The sequence below is a fragment of the Magallana gigas genome, chromosome 7 (genome assembly GCF_963853765.1).
Source record: "Magallana gigas chromosome 7, xbMagGiga1.1, whole genome shotgun sequence".
NCBI classification, from domain to species: domain Eukaryota; kingdom Metazoa; phylum Mollusca; class Bivalvia; order Ostreida; family Ostreidae; genus Magallana; species Magallana gigas.
This window is the reverse complement of record NC_088859.1, coordinates 45371448-45391357: the sequence shown is the minus strand read 5'-3', so window position 1 is coordinate 45391357 and position 19910 is coordinate 45371448. Positions and strand designations below refer to the sequence as shown.

The 19910-nt window shown below is 32.1% G+C and overlaps 1 protein-coding gene across 2 annotated transcripts; it reads left to right on the top strand.

The window, feature by feature from the left end:
• Window positions 1-3260: 3260 nt before the first annotated feature.
• Window positions 3261-10828, top strand: LOC105331255 (uncharacterized). 2 transcript variants are annotated; one of them, XM_034458875.2, is made up of 4 exons: window positions 3261-3837; window positions 4894-5100; window positions 7684-7899; window positions 9301-10828. In XM_034458875.2, exons 1-4 carry the CDS (start codon window positions 3528-3530, stop codon window positions 9822-9824), a joined length of 1257 nt encoding a protein of 418 aa, XP_034314766.2. In that variant the 5' UTR covers window positions 3261-3527; the 3' UTR covers window positions 9825-10828. The 2 variants fall into 2 exon arrangements, with proteins under 2 accessions (XP_034314766.2, XP_011431669.3); XM_011433367.4 differs by having other exon boundaries at window positions 3279-3837; window positions 7708-7899.
• The last annotated feature ends 9082 nt before the right edge of the window (window positions 10829-19910 follow it).

Below are 19910 nucleotides of genomic sequence, written 5' to 3'. Positions count from 1 at the left end.
TCTAAAAATGGTCATGACCGTCCAGACCTCTTGCTGTGTAAATCCCGATAGATATAATTTATTTTCTTCATTAGACGTGATACTATCAGACATATTTTGAGTGTAAAATATCCTGATTTTATGTCCATTTTCAATGTCTGGAATGTTTAACAGGTGTCTGTATTGCTCCACCAAAAATTGAATGTCAAGAAAAAGGCAAAATACGGGGTTCAGAAATTTTTGCTTTGATAAACAAAGCTCGAGGCTTGTTTTTGTTTACTTATAAACTTCATTCAATTTTGAGTTTTTTTCTGTTACTTAAAGTATTATTTTTTTTAATTTCTTATTAATTAATCATTAAATTTTGCATTGTGTTACTTGCAACCAAAACATATTTTCCAATTTATAAAAAATACCAAAAAAACGTATTAAGTAATCAAGAGCATCCAACCTTCTTTGAACAACGGAATCTTGGTGAAAAAGAATGAAAAAAATGACAATAACAAACCGTCAACCATCTCCAAAATCCATAAAAAGAAATACAAATTCAAAGCAGAGCAACACGGACCTCCAAAAACATAGAGGTAGGATCAGGTGCCTAGAAGGAGTGAGCATCCTCTGCTGACCGGTCACATCCGCTGTGTGCTCTTTGTCGTAATCGGGGAAAAAACGGAAAAGTCCGTAGACAATTAGGTGATTAACTATGGTTTAACAGTTAGTATGAAAAACGTCAGTCAGCATGCGACCCGGTGGAAGATTGTATTTGCTGACAAGGTCGTAGTATCGACCATAGAACTTACGAAAAAATGACTTCAAACGAGACTGTTGATAGTCCTATTTTATCAACTTGTTTGTCAGTAGCTTGTCTCGCCTTAGAAACTGTTCATACGAAGAGCATCCATTTGCGTATCGAATTAACCAAGAGACAAAAACACCATGTGCAGGTGATGAAGGTATATTGCTACATAAGTAAGGAATGTTGATTATAGAAAAATTGAAGTCATCGCGTTTATCATAAAGTTTTGTTGTTAGGTTACCATCAATGTCCATTTCCAGTAAAATATCGAAAGAATGTTGAGTTGTGAAGGCCACAGAGAGTGATTTATTCTTTTCACGTACAAGTTTTTGAATATTTTCTGCTTCATAGGAATACAAAAAAAGTTTTGCTAACAATGGGGCACAATTGGTACCCATTGGAATTCCAACAGATTGTTGGAAGACTTGATCTCCAAAAACTAAATAGATTTTGTCTATCAGAAACTCAAGCATCTTTTTAATGTCAACTTCAGAGTACCTGTATGTGCAATCCGAATGGTTTTTAACAAAATAATATTTTAGATTTCCAATGACAAGGTAAGCATTTTTACGACTTCCATTTTTATTGAAGAAACAACTGTCGATTATATCAAAATTAATTTGTCATGGGGAATGGTTGTATAAAGCGTTGAAAAATCGTACGTTTTGATGCTATTGATTTTGGTAAGATTTTGCGACCTCAATGTTTCTAATAATTCTTGAGAGTTTTTTAGTATCCACATTTGATTCACACCACTTCTGGAGTATATTGTTGTACAGTACTATTGAAGTTTAACTGTACTGTAAGAATTTTAGTAAGGAGTAAAGAGAGAGGTTACTGGAACCTGCTATATATCTCTGTTTGTTAGGACTTTTGTTAAGCTTCGGAATCCAGTACAAATGGGTTCAATCAAATTCATCTTGTTTATTGGGGACACCAACCCGATTACCGATTACCACATAACCGATTTATGATTTTAAAGGTGGAATAACGTACCTGGAAAAAGTCACTCAAATTAACAGGACATTATTTGATAATGAAAGATATAATGATAAAAAAAACCTGTACATATGTCAAATAAGCGAAAAATTTGCAGTTTGGGGATAAAAAATGAATATCGAAAATAATTACTTCAGTAAGTAACAACAAAAGCCCCTGCGGGATTCGAACTCACGATGTACGGATCACAATACAGACACTTTATCCACTCGGCTATGGAGTAAGTTACATATTGCAGTCGATAAAATCCTTTTAATAAAACAAAATGTCATTTTGATCAGCAGTCAGCCATTTTGTGATGATGTTTTATTCCACCTTAAGAAATAATACTCTAACAATCCATAACAGTAAAATTTTGGTGTAGCATTTCACCTTAAGAAGAATAACACAGTCATACATAATTTGACATGTACAGAAAAAAGAATACTTGCTAGTCAAATGATTAAAATGGTTGTGCATGTACATGTAGATTGCGCTGACCAAAAAAACTGTCCTGAAATACCCAGATATCCCCTAATTATTAGTTTTCACTTTGATATCGTCAAATAAAATTGAAATAGAAGTAAAGATGTTCAAGTAAAAGAAATGAAAAGAACAAATAAATAGATCTTATAAATTAATAATATTAAAAAATATATATTTTTGAAAGGGAATTTAATGCACCTCTATCTCTTACATTTTACGATTTAAAAAAAAATCGATGATTCATTTGATTATTTTTTTCTTATTTGATATATTTTCTCACATAAAAATTAAAAATAGATTAAATTTAACCATAAAAAAATTCAAAACTGATACCACAGATTTAAAAAATATTTTTGCTCGAGTTTTCTATTAGATATTTTCAAATTAGCAAGTAGACTTTCGGGAAACACACCAACGGAAAATACCTTTTAAAAAATGGAACATTGGAATTTTCTAACATTAAATAATTTAATAATTAATCAAATGAGTCTGCCACCCCACCCCAAACCCACTTTCAAAAACGATGCTACTTGCCTGAATGTTATCTACGTGTAACCATTGATTTAAAAAATATCAGGAAACCTGCACCGAGTAATTAATATATAGAACCGTCAACCCTTTATATATTGCCAGTTTAATTGATAGTTATATACACCCATTAATGATTTGATACAAACATTATCGATATATTGTATATTTTTCTCAAAATATATACCCTCTGCTTAACAATAAATACCTTGTTTGTACGAGGCAGGATAGGAAATTAAACACGTAAACATCAAGATTTCTTTTGCAAGACATTGCCCTGTAAAGTTCTTTATTTGGGTACGTATTGAAGGTAAAACTGGCTTGCACCAATTGAAACCACAAAGAAAAACTTGCTCAATTTTAGTTCAATGGTATGATATTATCATTATGAGAAAAATAACGTCAGGTGCTTGCGGCATGTTGCACAAATATTAAACAATTGATTCAGCTTCCAGTACTCTCAATCCTTTGATTTATCATGAAGCTTTGACATTATGGCATAGTGATCTATAGCTGATTATTTGAAATGCAATGTTTTTAGATATTTTCATTATATTAATTTTGACATATTAAACCAGAGACTAATCTGTATTGCAATGGGAGCAGGCGATATCAATATTTTTACCTTATTCCTGTAAAAACTATTGAAATTGCTAGCTCCTACTCACGCTATTGTCCGCACTGTTTCGGAGTATTGCAGCTTTTTTCAAATCTAGATCTGTCGTTGTGTGTCAGTCGTGAGCTCTTTGCCTTCATATGTATGACAATGGTCTTAGAGAAACACGGAAAGATTCTTGAATGTAGTCTCGACAACATAGAGCTTTTAGTTTTACAAATAACATCAACTAATGCCAAACGAAGTGTTTCATTTTCCAATGCTTGCTGTTTGTATGATATGATCAAGGATGATGAACATGGATTGTTTTGGAGTTTAAAATTAACAACACTGTTTGAGAAGGGTGTAAAGTTTCTCAGTGATTTAAAAACTGTAACCACAGAAGAAATAGAAAAGATGGATATTCACAAGAAGGCGGCTGTAAAGCTTCTTGACAACTTTTTAAAGACTAAAGGTAAATTTAAATTTCATTAATTTGTCTCAATTTTGTTTTCAACCATTTTGACAATGATTATGAACTCAATTATTAAATGTGTGTGTTTCCCCTTTATACAATGTATATAGGGGAAACGAGTGTGAATATAAAATGCCACAGAGTCGTGATATTTCAAATACATATATAAAAATTATAGAAAAAAAATGGAAAGGGGGGGGGGGGTAGTCCATGGTCCTGTCTACAAGCACCTGTGGCTCTAAGTGCGTTGTTAAATTTGCTTACACACACTATATACGAGACTTAAATATATCATATTTCTAAATAGAAAATGATTCTTTGATTATGATTGTGAACAGACAGCTTTCACATTCTTGAGATATATCTTCATTTGACGGCATACTATTAATAATAATCCCCCCTCCCAATACCTTTTGTAGTTTTAAACCAGTGAATATTCAAAACCTTCACTAGAGTGTCTTAATTTTGACAGTTTTGTGCTATTGTTTGTACGAGGCAGGATAGGAAATTAAAAACGTAAACATCAAGATTTCTTTTGCCAGACATTAATTGCCCTGTAAAGTTCTTTATTTGGGTATGTATTGAAGGAAAAGCTGGCTTGCACCAATTGAAACCACAAAGAAAAACTTGCTCATTTGAAAGTTGTCCATCATAAATAAATCACATATTGTCTTGTAGGTCATATTTTAAAAGGTTTGCCCCTTTAATCAGTTTCGGTTAACATTAAAGGTTAAGGTCTGGGGGGAAAAGATCCGGCCTAAATAAGAAAATGTCTGATTAGAATTGCTAAAAATATTGGGGTATATTTCTCCATTAATTTTGAGGCTGAAATACACGTACTAGTTTTTTGTTTCTGAGTAAGTAGCCTCACGGTGCTTGCTCACCCAATCTCCAAAAGGGGCTTATCAAGCTATGGTACTTATTAACTTATATCTTACCACTGCTACTCTGTTAATTTATCAAAGGGTCCTCTAGAAAAAATTTATTGTGAAATGAATAACCCCAGAACTAATTAAATTTACTTGGAGTTCAGATTTACCATTTACTGATTTTTAGATGAAATTGAGAAAAGTCTTCACAAAGGACTAATGAGCAACAGTGAATCACCCATTACAAAGACAGATATTAACATTGTATTTGCTGAACATCTATTGGGAAAACTTGCACCTGGTGGATCCTACATTATTGATGCAAACACAAAAAATAAAGATACATGCAGATGTGGTTGTGGAGTGTATCCAGCATTTGAAAGCACAGGAATAGGTAAACACCTATAGCATTTTATTTGTATGGACTGCTTTTGAATTTATGTGAGTCACCTAGATGTTCTATCAATCATGTCAATTTCTTTCGATGCCTCCTGTAGTTGTGTTTCATGTGCCCTTGTTTAATTGTTAGTGAGTTATTCTGGCTCATGTGAGTCCCTTTTTAAGGAACTGAAAACCCCAAACAAGTTTTATTTTTGGCCTAACTGTTTACTTTATAGCTTAAGGCCAGCATTTTTTTATTTTTAGATTTACGAAATATTTTTCAAATTATTTGGTGAGGAGGAGGGAAAAAAATTAAAAATAAAATTGAAAAATTTGTCCGTCGAGAAAAAAAATAAAAATAAAACAATTTTTCAACAATATTTTTTTTATTTTTAAAATAAGAACACGTGTCCAGGAGCTGCCGTTTTTTTTTAAATATATAAGTAATTTTGGTTGTTGATGATGTTCTTATCATAACATATTTTATCCATGGGCACTGAAAATTTGTGTTGATATATTGTACATGCATGTATAAAAACGAAGGTTTTTTTTTATATATACAAGTACATACTGTACATATACATTAAGACAAAAAAAAATTAAGGGAGTTTTCACTTCTTCCTTGCAGAAAAATAGGAAGAAGTTTGAGAAACCATTTATTTGATTAAATTAACAATGCTATTCACAAATTCAAAATTTAAAATATTGTTACTGAAAATAAATTGGATTAGAAGCATGTCCATAAATATCAGTAAAAAATCAAACAAGTTTTTTTTATTTAAAAAAGACTAACTAACTTTTAAAATTTTACTTATTTATGTAATTATACCTTTAATAAAGGAAATGTTTCGTTATTTTGTTAGCTAAATGACAAATAAAATCATTCTCTTTCCTTCAGTCATAAGACTCCTGTGTTCAGTGTGTTTAAGGTTATTAGTCCAACCCTATGACCCACTTACAACCGTTATGTAGAGGATCTATTTCCAAACGGTTAAATTATGATTATTTTAGAATTTATTTTGCAAAAATATTTTTTAAAAAGTAACTTATCATTTTCTTGGTTTTTTTTTAATTTACGGAATTGTGATAGAAAAAGCTTCAACTTCTCTTTCTTGAGGAAATTCTGGCTAAGTTGCCGATCAAAAAACTTAATAGGATCGTAAATTGTAGGGTTGGACGAAGCAAACAGGAGTAGGCCCTATGGTGGTTTTTTGTGACTTCTAGTGCCTGTGACTTGATTGGAAAGAACTTGGTCTTTTTAATCAATGCATGAACAACAATAATTCAGACTACACATACGTGTTTTCATCAACATTTGTTTTTATTTTTACCAGAAAGAAAATTTCTGGTCGGAGGAAAAAATAAAATTAATAGCTAGTTCAGGTCCTTTTATTTTTATTTGAATTTTTTCAAAAATAGGGTCGGCGGGTTTGTAAATCGAAATTTCAAAAAATGCTGGCCTAATAGTGTCCATCTGACATATTGTCTATACCCATGACCATACTCATCTCAAATTCTTATAAACCTCTGTGCCCTTTTCAACCACAAAACATCTATTATTTTCTACCTCGTTTCACTCCTCCGAAAATAAATCTTTTCTTTTCTAATTTAAAAAACAACAACGAAATGAAATAGGTTAGGTGCGTTCGTTACAAAATCGCATTACATCAAATTACGAAACAAAACATATATATATAACATAATCGCATAACGTATGGACAAACATGTAAAATTATTGAGTAGTACAATGTATAAGGCGGGCAGGGAGGCCGGGTTACTATCAACTCCTACCAATCTTGTAACGAACGTGGCAGTGACCAAAATAACAAATGAAAAACTATTTATACCAAGACACTCATGCTTGACGAGACTACTAAGAATAGAATGAAGATTTCCATAATGTTGTAAAATCAAAAACGTTAAGAAATTCATTTAGTTAAGGGGATTCGAAGTTCAAATGAAAAGTCAGGCCACTATACAAGGGAAGATAATTAACCATTGTTTATTAGACATCAGATTCATCTTGGTTTGAATAATTTAGGGTGAATTCTTTAAAAAAAGAGTTTAAGAAGAAGTTTATAGTTTCTTAAAATGATGAAAGACCATATTTGATTATATTATGTGGATTCGTGAACATTTCAACAGGTTCTATGAATTCTATGTACAACATTAATAGTAAATGCTCTTCCTGAATACACATATAACATTAGTACAAAAGAAATAAAAAATCTAAAGCTTTTAAATCACCTTGACACTCCTTATTCCAACCAAAATTCCTTCTCAAAAGAAAATGAAATACCCGATACATTTACAATGATTTACTCTTTATAACAGATAATATATCCATAAATCTGATGCACTGATCATTTACTAAGAAAATCTTTGAGAATGGAAATCAAAGTTTTAATTTTCAATTCATGCATCAAAGAAGGGGAGGAAATTTAAATGAAATAACATGCTTGGAAATAAATGCAGCAAATTTCACTATTGGTATATGTGTTCATTTTCATATATGAGCAATTGAGCATTTAAAACTTAGTTGGTGTATATATGGTGTATGGTACTCTATAAAGCATGTGTTAATTAATCTTATCAGATTGTATTTGTAAATGTTGTGAAGGGCATGAAGAAGTATGGCATGGACATGTTGATATGGTCCTCTCATCTCAAAGAGGATTCCATGACGAAAGCCTATGTGATGGCATACCTGTACACTGTTACACAGATATATCTGATGCAGACACATCAGAGGACGACTCTATGCTATCAGCTTCTTTAGATGAAACACCCTGCAAACGAAGAAAGTCGGAGAGTAAGTTCTTAATTAATTCAGTGAAAAAAGAGCAATGCATGTTAGTTGTTGGGTTTTTTTTTTTTTAGCTCAAGTGAGCATTTTTAATTGCTTGTTGTACATATCTGTGTTGTCTGTATGTCAATTTCTGTCTATAAAAGAACCAATTGACCAATTTAAACCAATTTTGTTGTCAAAATACTTTTGCTAAGAATATTAGCTCACATGAGCCAAAAGTTTTTTAATCAGAATTTGTCTATTGGCCGTCCTTGTCCGAACTTTTCACATTTTCATCTTTTCAAATCTTTTGGCCAATTTCAACCAAACCTGACACAAAGTAAACCTGTGTGATTGGGGTTCAAGTTTATGCAAACATAATGTCAGGCAAGAAGATATAATTGATCAATTGCAAAAATTTTCTGAATGTCTTTAAAAATCTTCCTCCTAAGAACCATTATGCCGAAAATCACAAAATGTAAGCTTAAAGCATCATTAAATGATGCTTTAATAAAGATTGTACATGTAGAGATAAATGATAGTTCATATTGTGGCTTCTGGGGTCAAGACGGGGTCACAATAAAAGGCAGAAGTTCAACATAAGTTTAAATAGTAAAATACCTTTAAAAATCTTCCTATCAAGGACAGTAGGTGTACAATATGTCACATCATTGCTCATTAGCATTATTTATTATTATACTTTCATGTTAAATACTGAAATCTGATTGGTTTAGACAAAGTTGATAATCCGTTCTATAACCCTTAGCATTAGCAACACACTTGGCAATGGGTAACACAAGGAATTGTTAAATGCGCATAAATTTTGAGCGTACGGTTTGCCAGAAAATTCACATCATTTCTATATAAAAGCAGTAAAGTTTTCTTTAAAATTAAGACATTCAGTATAATAAAATAAATAGTGCCTGTTTGGGAGGGTAAGAGTTGAAATTGATAACCCTTGAAAACCATTGTCAACCTCCGCTTCTCATCGGTTGACAATGGTTTTCTCAGGGCATTAATTTCAACTCTTACCCTCCCAAACAGGCACTACGTATGTAATGTACGTAGGTCAAAGTTTGTTCAGTAGGTCCCTTCACAGTAACTGTTGTACTGCTTTCCTGCAGGGCAAATTGAAATACTTTTCCAAAGTTTTTTGTTGGTAAAAGTTTACCTTCTTCATGTCACCTGCATTTGCAACTTTCAAATACAGTTGTAAAATATTTGCATTTATGTTTTCTATGTTCATGCAGTAATCATCTAAATTTATTTTTTGTGCAAAAATGTCAATGCTAAGAATCTTCCCTCGAGTCAAATTAGCTTTCGGAATATATCTCCCAAGATTAACTGGTTTGTTAAAACTAGTGACTATAGAGAGCATTTTTGATGTTAGATATATATTTTTCTTCTTTCTTTCTTTTTGAACAGCTGAGAGACTCTCTTCTGGTGACAATACAGCCGTAGACGTAAAACCTCCTACAACATCTGCGACTAAAGAGGATGCTATTGAACAGGCGCTTGCACAGACAATAGTTACTTCTTTACTTCAAAAGCAGCGCCATGAAAATTTTGAAAGTTATTTAATGCCTGGTATATTAATTACACCACATAATTTTCAGATAACAATGTATGATGCTGAAAATGATATACTGCTCTGCAGCAACGAGATTCCATTATTTTTACCCCCCAGTGATTATTGTTTAAACCCCAGAGCTGTTTTGACTCTCTGGTTAGTTCTTCACTATAGAATGTTCTGCTCTGGATTAAAATTAGTGGATTCATACACCTTAAACAAATGGAAATCAAACTTTAAAGTGTTTGTGGACTCTAAATGGGAAATATATTCAACATTACTAAAAGATTCTGTATCCTCCTTTTCTGTTGCTGAATGTATGTACAATTGGAAAGAAATGAATATGTATACACAAAGTTATTTGCCTGGAAATTGTTAATATAAAAGTTTGAAATGCAGACACATATGGTACATATATAAAAGTCATTGTTTGAGTGTCCTCAATTGTCAAATTGAATTTTTTCACCATTGATGGACATTTCATATTATTTTTTTTTGCTAGCAAATGGAAGCAAATTTAACTTTTTCATAAAATTAAAGCTTTTTTATGCAAAATACCATAGAACATTGTTGGTACATTTGTTGACCTTGAAAAGAAGTAAATTTCTTTCTTTTAGTTTCTTTCTTGTTGATGTTTAGAGATTTTATTGTCTTAATTTTCATATATTCCTGCAGAAACTCAATACAAACACCTCAACTTATTTAAGAGTTTAATGCCTTTTATCTTGCCTTAAAATTTTGATCTAACTTTGTCTGGATCATAAGAAAATAGTTTATATCCCTAGCTTTTTGCAATAGACCCCTATTGATATTGAGGTAAAAGGTTAAAGTTAAAGTTAAAAGTCACTACTTCCTTTGTAATAGAGAGGGTTTCCAGGTAGTCTTCAGTACTTAATATACCCCCGCTCTGAAGAAGAGGGGAATACACTGTATATTGTTCTAGATCTATCATTGTATGTCTGTGTGTCTGTCTGTAACAGATTTCTCGGTAGCACTTAATTGAAGATGCTTAATATTTTAACACATTTTTTGTTTAGGTATGCCATATGGTAAGAGTCATTTTAGTACCAATCAGAAGTCAACTCTCTGTTAAATGACGACTTTGTTTATTTTTGGCCTGAATTTCGGAACAAATTTTCGTCAATGATTTCTCAGCAACTGTCAATCACAAATGCTTGAAATTTTAACATACTCTTTATTAGGCATGCCATATCGTCTGTAATTCTCTCAACCGAAGAAAATTCACAGGCTGCACGAAATAATCATGATAATGTTAGACTTAAATTCCCATATAAGAATTAACTTATTGATAGATATTTATAATAATTTTGTCAATTTAACTTACTCTTTATGATCGATTCATTATATTTGTTAAAAGAAGGATTAATACGATATATATATATATATATATATATATATATATATATATATATATATATATATATATATATATCATATAAACAATAAAATGCTTTCTTTAATGATTCATGTCTTTGAAGGTAACAATCAATGCAGAAAAATATCGCGCACCATGTATTTTTTTTCTGCAATGTTGCGACCGTCTTATTTTGCACGAATCACCAAATAAATCGTATTTTGATTAAAATGTCTCAAATTTCTGCAATATTTTGTTATCCTCATCGCGTTGTAATTTCGCAAAGAAAAACCAACTTAGTCAACAATAAAACAAAATACTATTCTAAATCAAAAATAATTTTATTATGATTAGAATGATTTTACTGAAAGTTTTCTTTTCAGTAAAGAAACACGTTTGGTTTTAACAATCTTTTGAGTAGCATCTTTACTGCGCTGAACCACACCTATATCTTGTAAAGACTTAATATCAAGTTCTTTGCAAACAGCCTTATAAACGTCTGAAATATTGGTGTCACATTTTGCGGATGTTGTAAGATAGGTACAGCCCCAGTCTATTGATACAATGGCATCAATAATTGTGTTCTCTACAACGTCTTCCATGACGACTGAATCAGACTTGTTACCGATGACAATAATAGGGACAGATTCTCCACTTCTCTCTTCATGAATTAATTGTCTCAATGTTTCGACTTCCCGAAATGTCCGCACGGGGTCGCTCAAGTCAAAAACCAAAACAAAAGCATGGCAAGATCTGACAGCTTTTCTCAACATGTCCGGAAACTCGAGGTTACCCGCCGTATCCAGAATCTCCAGTTTGGTGAATTTCTTTTCAGAGGTTTGGATGTCGTATCGGAACAATGTTTCAATCGTTGGACTGTATTTGTCTGGAAATCTTTTCTTCAGTAAACGGGTGATCATTGATGTTTTCCCGACTTCCTTTGCTCCCAACACTCCAATGCGAAGACTTCTTTCAATGACGACTCGCTGCCTTCCGTTCATGATTGATAAGTTTATGTCTTGTAAAGCGGGATGAAAAGCAAACTGATATATCAGTCTTATATATACTTTTATACCACACCTCTTTTATTTCCGATTGGTTGAATACATATTAGCAACTATGACCTGTCCTCCAATAGATATGTATTATCTTTAGAAATCGTTTATATAATTTATTCTTTGTTACTTTTGTTACCTATGTAGATGTTGATGGAAGTATTCTTTAATGATAAAAATAAATTAAGAATGTTTTGAGAAAATAATCTTGTGACTTTGGTAAAAAAAAATTTTATCTGTGTAGTCCAGTTTTCCTCTTCATCAAAATATTTTTTAACATCTTCCGATAACGTAGAGATATGTGTCGCATACTTTCTTCTTTTTGCGGTTAGAATGCTGCAAACAAGTTTTGCATATTGTGTGCGAGAGAAGTGTCGATGAGAAAGACATATACATGTACATGAGGTCAGTGAAAGTGGCTTATTGGGGACGACATCTCACTGGCTTATTAACTGCATTTTATTGATATACCTGCCCGTAGATCCAAAAGATTGCTGCATCATATGGTTCGTGCCGTTAATCTTCATATTGAATAAGAACAATATATATTTGTCATAGTTAAGACTGGTCAACACTGACAATGATCGTCTGTAATCAAATAAAACCTTGAAATCTTAAACAAATTCACAGTAATTATAATGGATATGATAAAAGATAAATTACTATTTCATGTCTATCCTAATGAGCTGTGTGTGTTTTATACATGTAAAAAAAAGCTGAATTTAAGGTGGATGGTACAACAAAATGTTTTTTAATGGATTGTTAAAATATCATTTCCAAAATATATTTCGTCGTATAAAAAAAAAAATTTTTCTCTAAATAGTTTTTTTTTTAATTTCTTTAATTTACTTTAGGAGATATTTGAAGATCTGTTTTGGTTGCGAGCAAGACACTTTAGAAAATAATATTTGTTGTGAATAAAATGCATGATATAAGTATCTAATATATTTTCGTCCAGAAATGTCTATAGTTCACCTAGTTCACCTAAGTAGAGAATTTCTTTCAAAAATCATTCCCAAATACATACCCAACTAATTTTTAATAAAAAGACCATTAGCATGTTTATACTTTTGAAAAGCGAAAGTCCTTCGATCTAAAGGAAACTACCACATTGCAAGAATTGTGGCGTTGAAATAAGATATTAATACGATATATATATATATATATATATATATATATATATATATATATATATATATATATATCATATAAACAATAAAATGCTTTCTTTGATGATTCATGTCTTTGATGGTAACAATCATTGCAGAAAAATATCGTGCATCATGTATTTTTTTTTCCTGCAATGTTGCGACCGTCTTATTTTGCACGAATCACCAAATAAATCGTATTTTAATTAAATTGTCTCAAATTTCTGTAATTTTTTTTATCCTCATCGCGTTGTAATTTCGCAAAGAAAAACCAACTTAGTCAACAATAAAACAAAACACTATTCTAAATCAAAAATAATTTTATTATGATTAGAATGATTTTACTGAAAGTCTTCTTTTCAGTAAAGAAATACGTTTGGTTTTAACAATCTTTTGAGTAGCATCTTTACTGCGCTGAACCACACCTATATCTTGTAAAGACTTAATATCAAGTTCTTTGCAAACAGCCTTATAAACGTCCGAAATATTGTTGTCACATTTTGCGGATGTTGTAAGATAGGTACAGCCCCAGTCTATTGATACAATGGCATCAATAATTGTGTTCTCTACAACGTCTTCCATAACGACTGAATCAGACTTGTTACCGATGACAATAATAGGGACAGATTCTCCACTTCTCTCTTCATGAATAAATTGTCTCAATGTTTCGACTTCCCGAAATGTCCGCACGGGGTCGCTCAAGTCAAAAACCAAAACAAAAGCATGGCAAGATCTGACAGCTTTTCTCAACATGTCCGGAAACTCAAAGTTACCCGCCGTATCCAAAATCTCCAGTTTGGTGAATTTGTTTTCAGAGGTTTGGATGTCGTATCGGAACAATGTTTCAATCGTTGGACTGTATTTGTCTGGATATCTTTTCTTCAGTAAACGGGTGATCATTGATGTTTTCCCGACTTCCTTTGCTCCCAACACTCCAATGCGAAGACTTCTTTCAATGACGACTCGCTGCCTTCCGTTCATGATTGATAAGTTTGTGTCTTGTAAAGCGTGATAAAAAGCAAACTGATATATCAGTCTTATATACTTTTATACCACACCTCTTTTATTTCCGATTGGTTGAATACATATTAGCAACTATGACCTGTCCTCCAATAGATATGTATTATCTTTAGAAATCGTTTATATAATTTATTCTTTGTTACTTTTGTTACCTATGTAGGTGTTGATGGAAGTATTCTTTAATGATAAAAATAAATTAAGAATGTTTTGAGAAAATAATCTTGTGACTTTGGTAAAAAAATTTTTTATCTGTGTAGGCCAGTTTTCCTCTTCATCAAAATATTTTTTAATATCTTCCGATAACGTAGAGATATGTGTCGCATACTTTCTTCATTTTGCGGTTAGAATGCTGCAAACAAGTTTTGCATATTGTGTGCGAAAGAAGTGTCGATGAGAAAGACATATACATGTACATGAGGTCAGTGAAAGTCGCTCATTGGGGACGACATCTCACTGGCTTATTAACTGCATTTTATTGATATACCTGCCCGTAGATCCAAAAGATTGCCGCATCATATGGTACGTGCCGTTAATCTTCATATTGAATAAGAACAATATATATTTGTCATAGTTAAGACTGGTCAACACTGACAATGATCGTATGTAATTAAATAAAACCTTGAAATCTTAAACAAATTCACAGTAATTATAATGGATATGATAAAAGATAAATTACTATTTCATGTCTATCCTAACGAGCTGCGTGTGTTTTATACATGTAAAAAAAAAGCTGAATTTAAGGTGGATGGTACAACATACAAAAAATTTTTTAACGGATCGTTAAAATATCATTTCCAAAATATATTTCGTCGAATAAAAAAAGAAATATGCTCTTAATAGTTTTTTTTTATTTATTTAATTTACTTTAGGAGATATTTGAAGATCTGTTTTGGTTGCGAGCAAGACACTTTAGAAAATAATACTTGTTGTGAATAAAATGCATGATATTAGTATCTAATATATTTTCGTCCAGTAATGTCTATAGTTCACCTTAAGTAGAGAATTTCTTTCATAAATCATTCCCAAATACATACCCAACTAATTTTTAATAAAAAGACCATTGGCATGTTTATTCTTTTGAAAAGCGAAAGTCCTTCGATCTAAAGAAAACTACCACATTGCAAGGTTTGTGGCGTTGAAATAAGATATTAATAAGACGTCTAAGAGCGTGGGATCTATGGATTCACTATATATGCATCTTTTTAAAGAAGAATAACGTATTGATCAGGCTTTTTATCTCTGTGGTTGAGAGAGAGAGAGAGAGAGAGAGAGAGAGAGAGAGAGAATATGCAACTGTTTCATAGGTACATGTAATCTTGTCAAGCTGAGTTTTTGTATCAAGTTAAATCCAATTTAAATCTGGTTTTATTGAAAAAACGCAGAAGTGGTTGACATAAAAACTTTAAAGTTGTTAGAGAGCCCAACGGTAAAAATGCATGACATCTTATAAATTAGACGTCTGGTACCACAGGGCATCGTATCCGCTCTACACTCTATGACATGTATATAAATAATACACAAGGTGTATACTGTATACATCTTGTGTATTATTTATATATATGTCATAGAGTGTAGAGCGGATACGATGCACCTGTGCTGGTACCCCACTCAATAATTGAAGGGATTCCATATTAAACTGGCAATTTTCTGAACAAATTAGTATCTGTCTAATAAATAAATGCAAAGGTTATTCACTCATAAATATTATCATTGATTTTCCTTTGAAATTAAACAAAGGAAATGGATAAGACAAAGTCATTTGTATGTAGTATGACACAAGTGTCACTAAAATCAAATTGTTTTTCTTTGGGCAGGGGTTTCTTTATTTCCGTGTTTTTGGTTTGATTTCTAATATTGGGGGGTGTTGGGTGTTTGTTTCTTCTTTTTTTTGGGGGGGGGGGTGTTTGTTTTTGACGTACAAAATACCTGAAAATAACCCTTTATTCACTACACGTTTTAATGGAAACCAAGTCGAATTTGTTTTAATGGCCGCTAAATCTTTTTGTGAAACAGATCTATTCGAACATCTTTTTATCAATACCAAGCAAGAAATGATGAATTCATTGCGAGAAACACCAGGTCAATGTCACATTTTCTTATTGACCGTGGGCCAACCCACTGGAGTGATAATCCACGCCCTATTTTGACTTTGTGACGAAGGAGATCATTACATTAATACTTACGCTTGCACCTATAAGTAACAGCATATAATCTTAGTAACTAAACTAACTTAGAAATTAAAGGGTTTCGCAATAATATTGGTGGATTGGAAATATATTGCAAATATTTACGAATAAACAAAAGTTTATTGAGTTTGTTCACAATAAAAAAAAAGTACATGTGATATTGGCTTATAACAGAAATAAGCCACCAGTTGGATTAGTGCTAACGCATGTTACTATAACCAGCAACATCATCCTATAAAAATAGAGGGTTTTCCAGCACCATTGGTGGAGAAATATGGATATTTATGAGAAAGATGTGTTAAATAATTTGACATTCTTATATACAATGTACTTATTAATTACAGGCAGAGGCGTCGGAAGCTAATTGAAAGTGGTGGGGGGGGGGGGGGGGGCTAGACTAATCATCAGATATCTTGACAAAAAAAAATAAATCCCAAAATTATAAAAATCCTAATCTGTGGGGTGGGGGAGTAGAATACCCAAACTGCAATCTTACCTGCCAAATCATGAAATCCCTAATCCGTAAGGGGGATGGGGGGGGGGGCTCTTGTATACTTATATACTTATGGACTCCCATGTTACCCTGCTAAAAAAAATTCCATAATCATGAAATTCCTAATGGGGGGGGGGGGGGGGCTAGTATACCTAAATCTTGGAACAATTTTGTTTGCTGCGATAAAAAGTGTAGGGGGGCTGAACCCTCCCTGATTTTATGTTCCTAATGGATAGGTCTAACTTTGCATAAAATGTGTGTGTGTGTGTGGGGGGGGGGGGGGCTAAGCCCCCCCTTGCCCCCCCCCCCCCCGCCCCGGTTCCGACAGGTATGGTCATAAATTTAGAAAAAATCTTATATACGTTTACAGTAAACCGACCTGGCAGCCTCTTATTATAAATTGCAATAATTCTTGTGATTGTCAACAACAGCAAACCCAATAGATAAATAAAAAAAAATAATAGTAATGCTGAACAAAAAGACTTGCGTATCAATTATTGAAAATAGCCTATTTGTTAACCATTCAAAACAAAGGGGGCATGGCTTATTATCTGTTAAAAAATCTTTTTTGTTCTTCAAATTCTGTTTTACGTACTCTATATAGGAGACTCCCATCCCCCCCCCTTTTTTTTAAAGAATAGTAAACAGAATTTTAAAGGATGAAATTTTTGTTTAATCAAAATAAATATTTTGCACTTATATTGTATACTTTTGAAAATATCATGTGATTATTTAATCAAAAAAAATTTATGTATCAGATACATGTATTTACAAAAATTAGCCCTGTAAGGTAACCTTTAAACTTTAACTTTTAAAATATGTTTACATTGAATGTATGCGTGTAATACAGCGGTATGCATTTTAGATGTGTATATACAATGCACACAGTTTTATTTATTAGTTAACACACGTCTAGCTTGTTTCCGTATCTTCCTGTACGTATAATCGGATTTCAGCATACTAAGAAAGTGGGTGCACAAGGTGGTACGTTTGTAGGAATTATCGACACGAATCAATTGGGATTTAAATGTATATAACCTCCAAATGCTAAACACGTTGGAACAAAAATTGATCACGCAAATATTTAAAGCTTATTATGTTGAGAGTTGAAGTACATATTTATTCCGACCATTAAAAAAAATCACGAGAAAAATTCATCGATGAAATTTTCGCTCTCCCTGTGCGCCCAGATTCCTGCCGAATCTACATCTTAATTAAGCGTCCATTTTCTCTACAAATAGTCGTTTTCAAATATAATATTCAGGCACTCCAAATAAACACAAAGTTAAAAAGTCCACCGGGATATGCTCATGGTTGGTCACGTGATCAATACCCGATGAACTTTTTAACAATGCTGTTTATTACTTATATTAACGTTTGAAAAAAAAACAAATCGTTCAGAATTGCTAAAAGATCGACGACATCCCAAAATAAGTATTTAATGCTTATATTTATATTTCTTCTAAATTCTTGACTATTCTGCAAATGTGATTTATACCTCAAAATTACTGAATTATCCTAAGAGTAAGTTTAATTTATGCAAGAGCCTTTGTAACAGCCACAAGCGTGAACTCCGATTTAAATGATAAGGAATTTGAATCATCACTAGCCAATTCAAATTTTTCTTATATAAACTATCTCACATGTCACGCTCTTTAGATACATAAATAATATTAAGTAAAAAGTCTATTTTACGCAGTAGATTAGTTAATATTCATTTTTTAAAGTTACCCAACGTCTTAGGCTGTGAGCAACATTTTGCTATCCGGTCCTACAGAACAACAATTTCCTTAGACCATTGTTCACAACCGACGTTTGCTGTACTCATATAGGTAACTCGAAATGTAACGTGACACAAGTAGTTTGTTCTAGTTTGATTTTAGCAACAGCCAACACATCAAAATCTATATTTTTGGAAAAAAGTTAAAGGAACTATGGTTATGAGTTAAACAATATTTAGCGCACGAATATTTGTAATTCACGTGATTTGTCACATTAATTTCACGTGTTAATGTTGCATGTTCTTATTGTTCGTGGACCTATCCGCTGGATTGATACTCTATTAATTCATGCCTTATTATGAACTTTGTGATGAAGGGGATCTCGAGAAGGCTAATTGCGTGGGGTACTTACGCATGCACAAATAAGTAATAGCATGATTTTATAATCTGATTAAAACCAGCCATTCTGATACGCTACCGAAGCGTATCAGAGCTGCTAATTTACTTCAGATTGCATGATTTCATAACATGATCTTAGAAATTATATAAAAAGTTTCGCAATAGTGGATTAAGAATATATTTAAGACATTTAAGAAAAATAAATGTTAAATGAGTTTGTCGACGGAAAAAAGTACATGTGATACTGGCCTATAACAGAAATAAGCCACCAGTTGGATTAGTGCTAACGCATGTTACTACAACCAGCAACATCATCCTATAAAAATAGAGGGTTTCCAATCACTGGTTGACTGAGGAATATAGAACTGATATTTATAGATATCATATCATTATTATTATATTAATTGATTAAGAAGTGTTCAATAACTTAACATTTATTTTACGTGTTACATTTTTATTCTTTTTATTATTCTTATTTTGATGAACGCATATGTATTTTTTTCGTTAATTACATGTACATTTACTAGCAATTGGACAGGAAGATGTTGTGTTTTTTTAAATTACCACTCTCTTAATAATTCACAGAGATATAGATACTGACATGGCTGAAATATGCACAATCTAGTTCTAACCAGTTTGCCAATCGGTCGAAAGCTTCAGCAGCGTTAGAAAAATCACGGACTGCACGAAATAATCATGATGATGTCACACTTACATGTAATTTCTCATATGAAAACTTGGTTATTCTAGCTTTTATAAATTAAACGCTCTGATGTACGATAACAATAATTTAGTCACATTTTCCTACTCCTTGATTAATTAAATAATTTATTACAATAAAAACGTAAATTATATAAACAATAAAATGCTATCTTTGATAATTCATGCGGGATATGAAGGTAGTGAGCATTGCGTCATAACTTGAAGATATTTTATTAAAAGTACAATTTTTAATTAAAATTTATTTTAATAAAACTTGAATTGTAAAAACCTCTGCTGCTTTCAAACGCAGAACGTACATATCACTAGCCGATGCATACGTTATTAAACAATCAGTTGTGAGGCCAG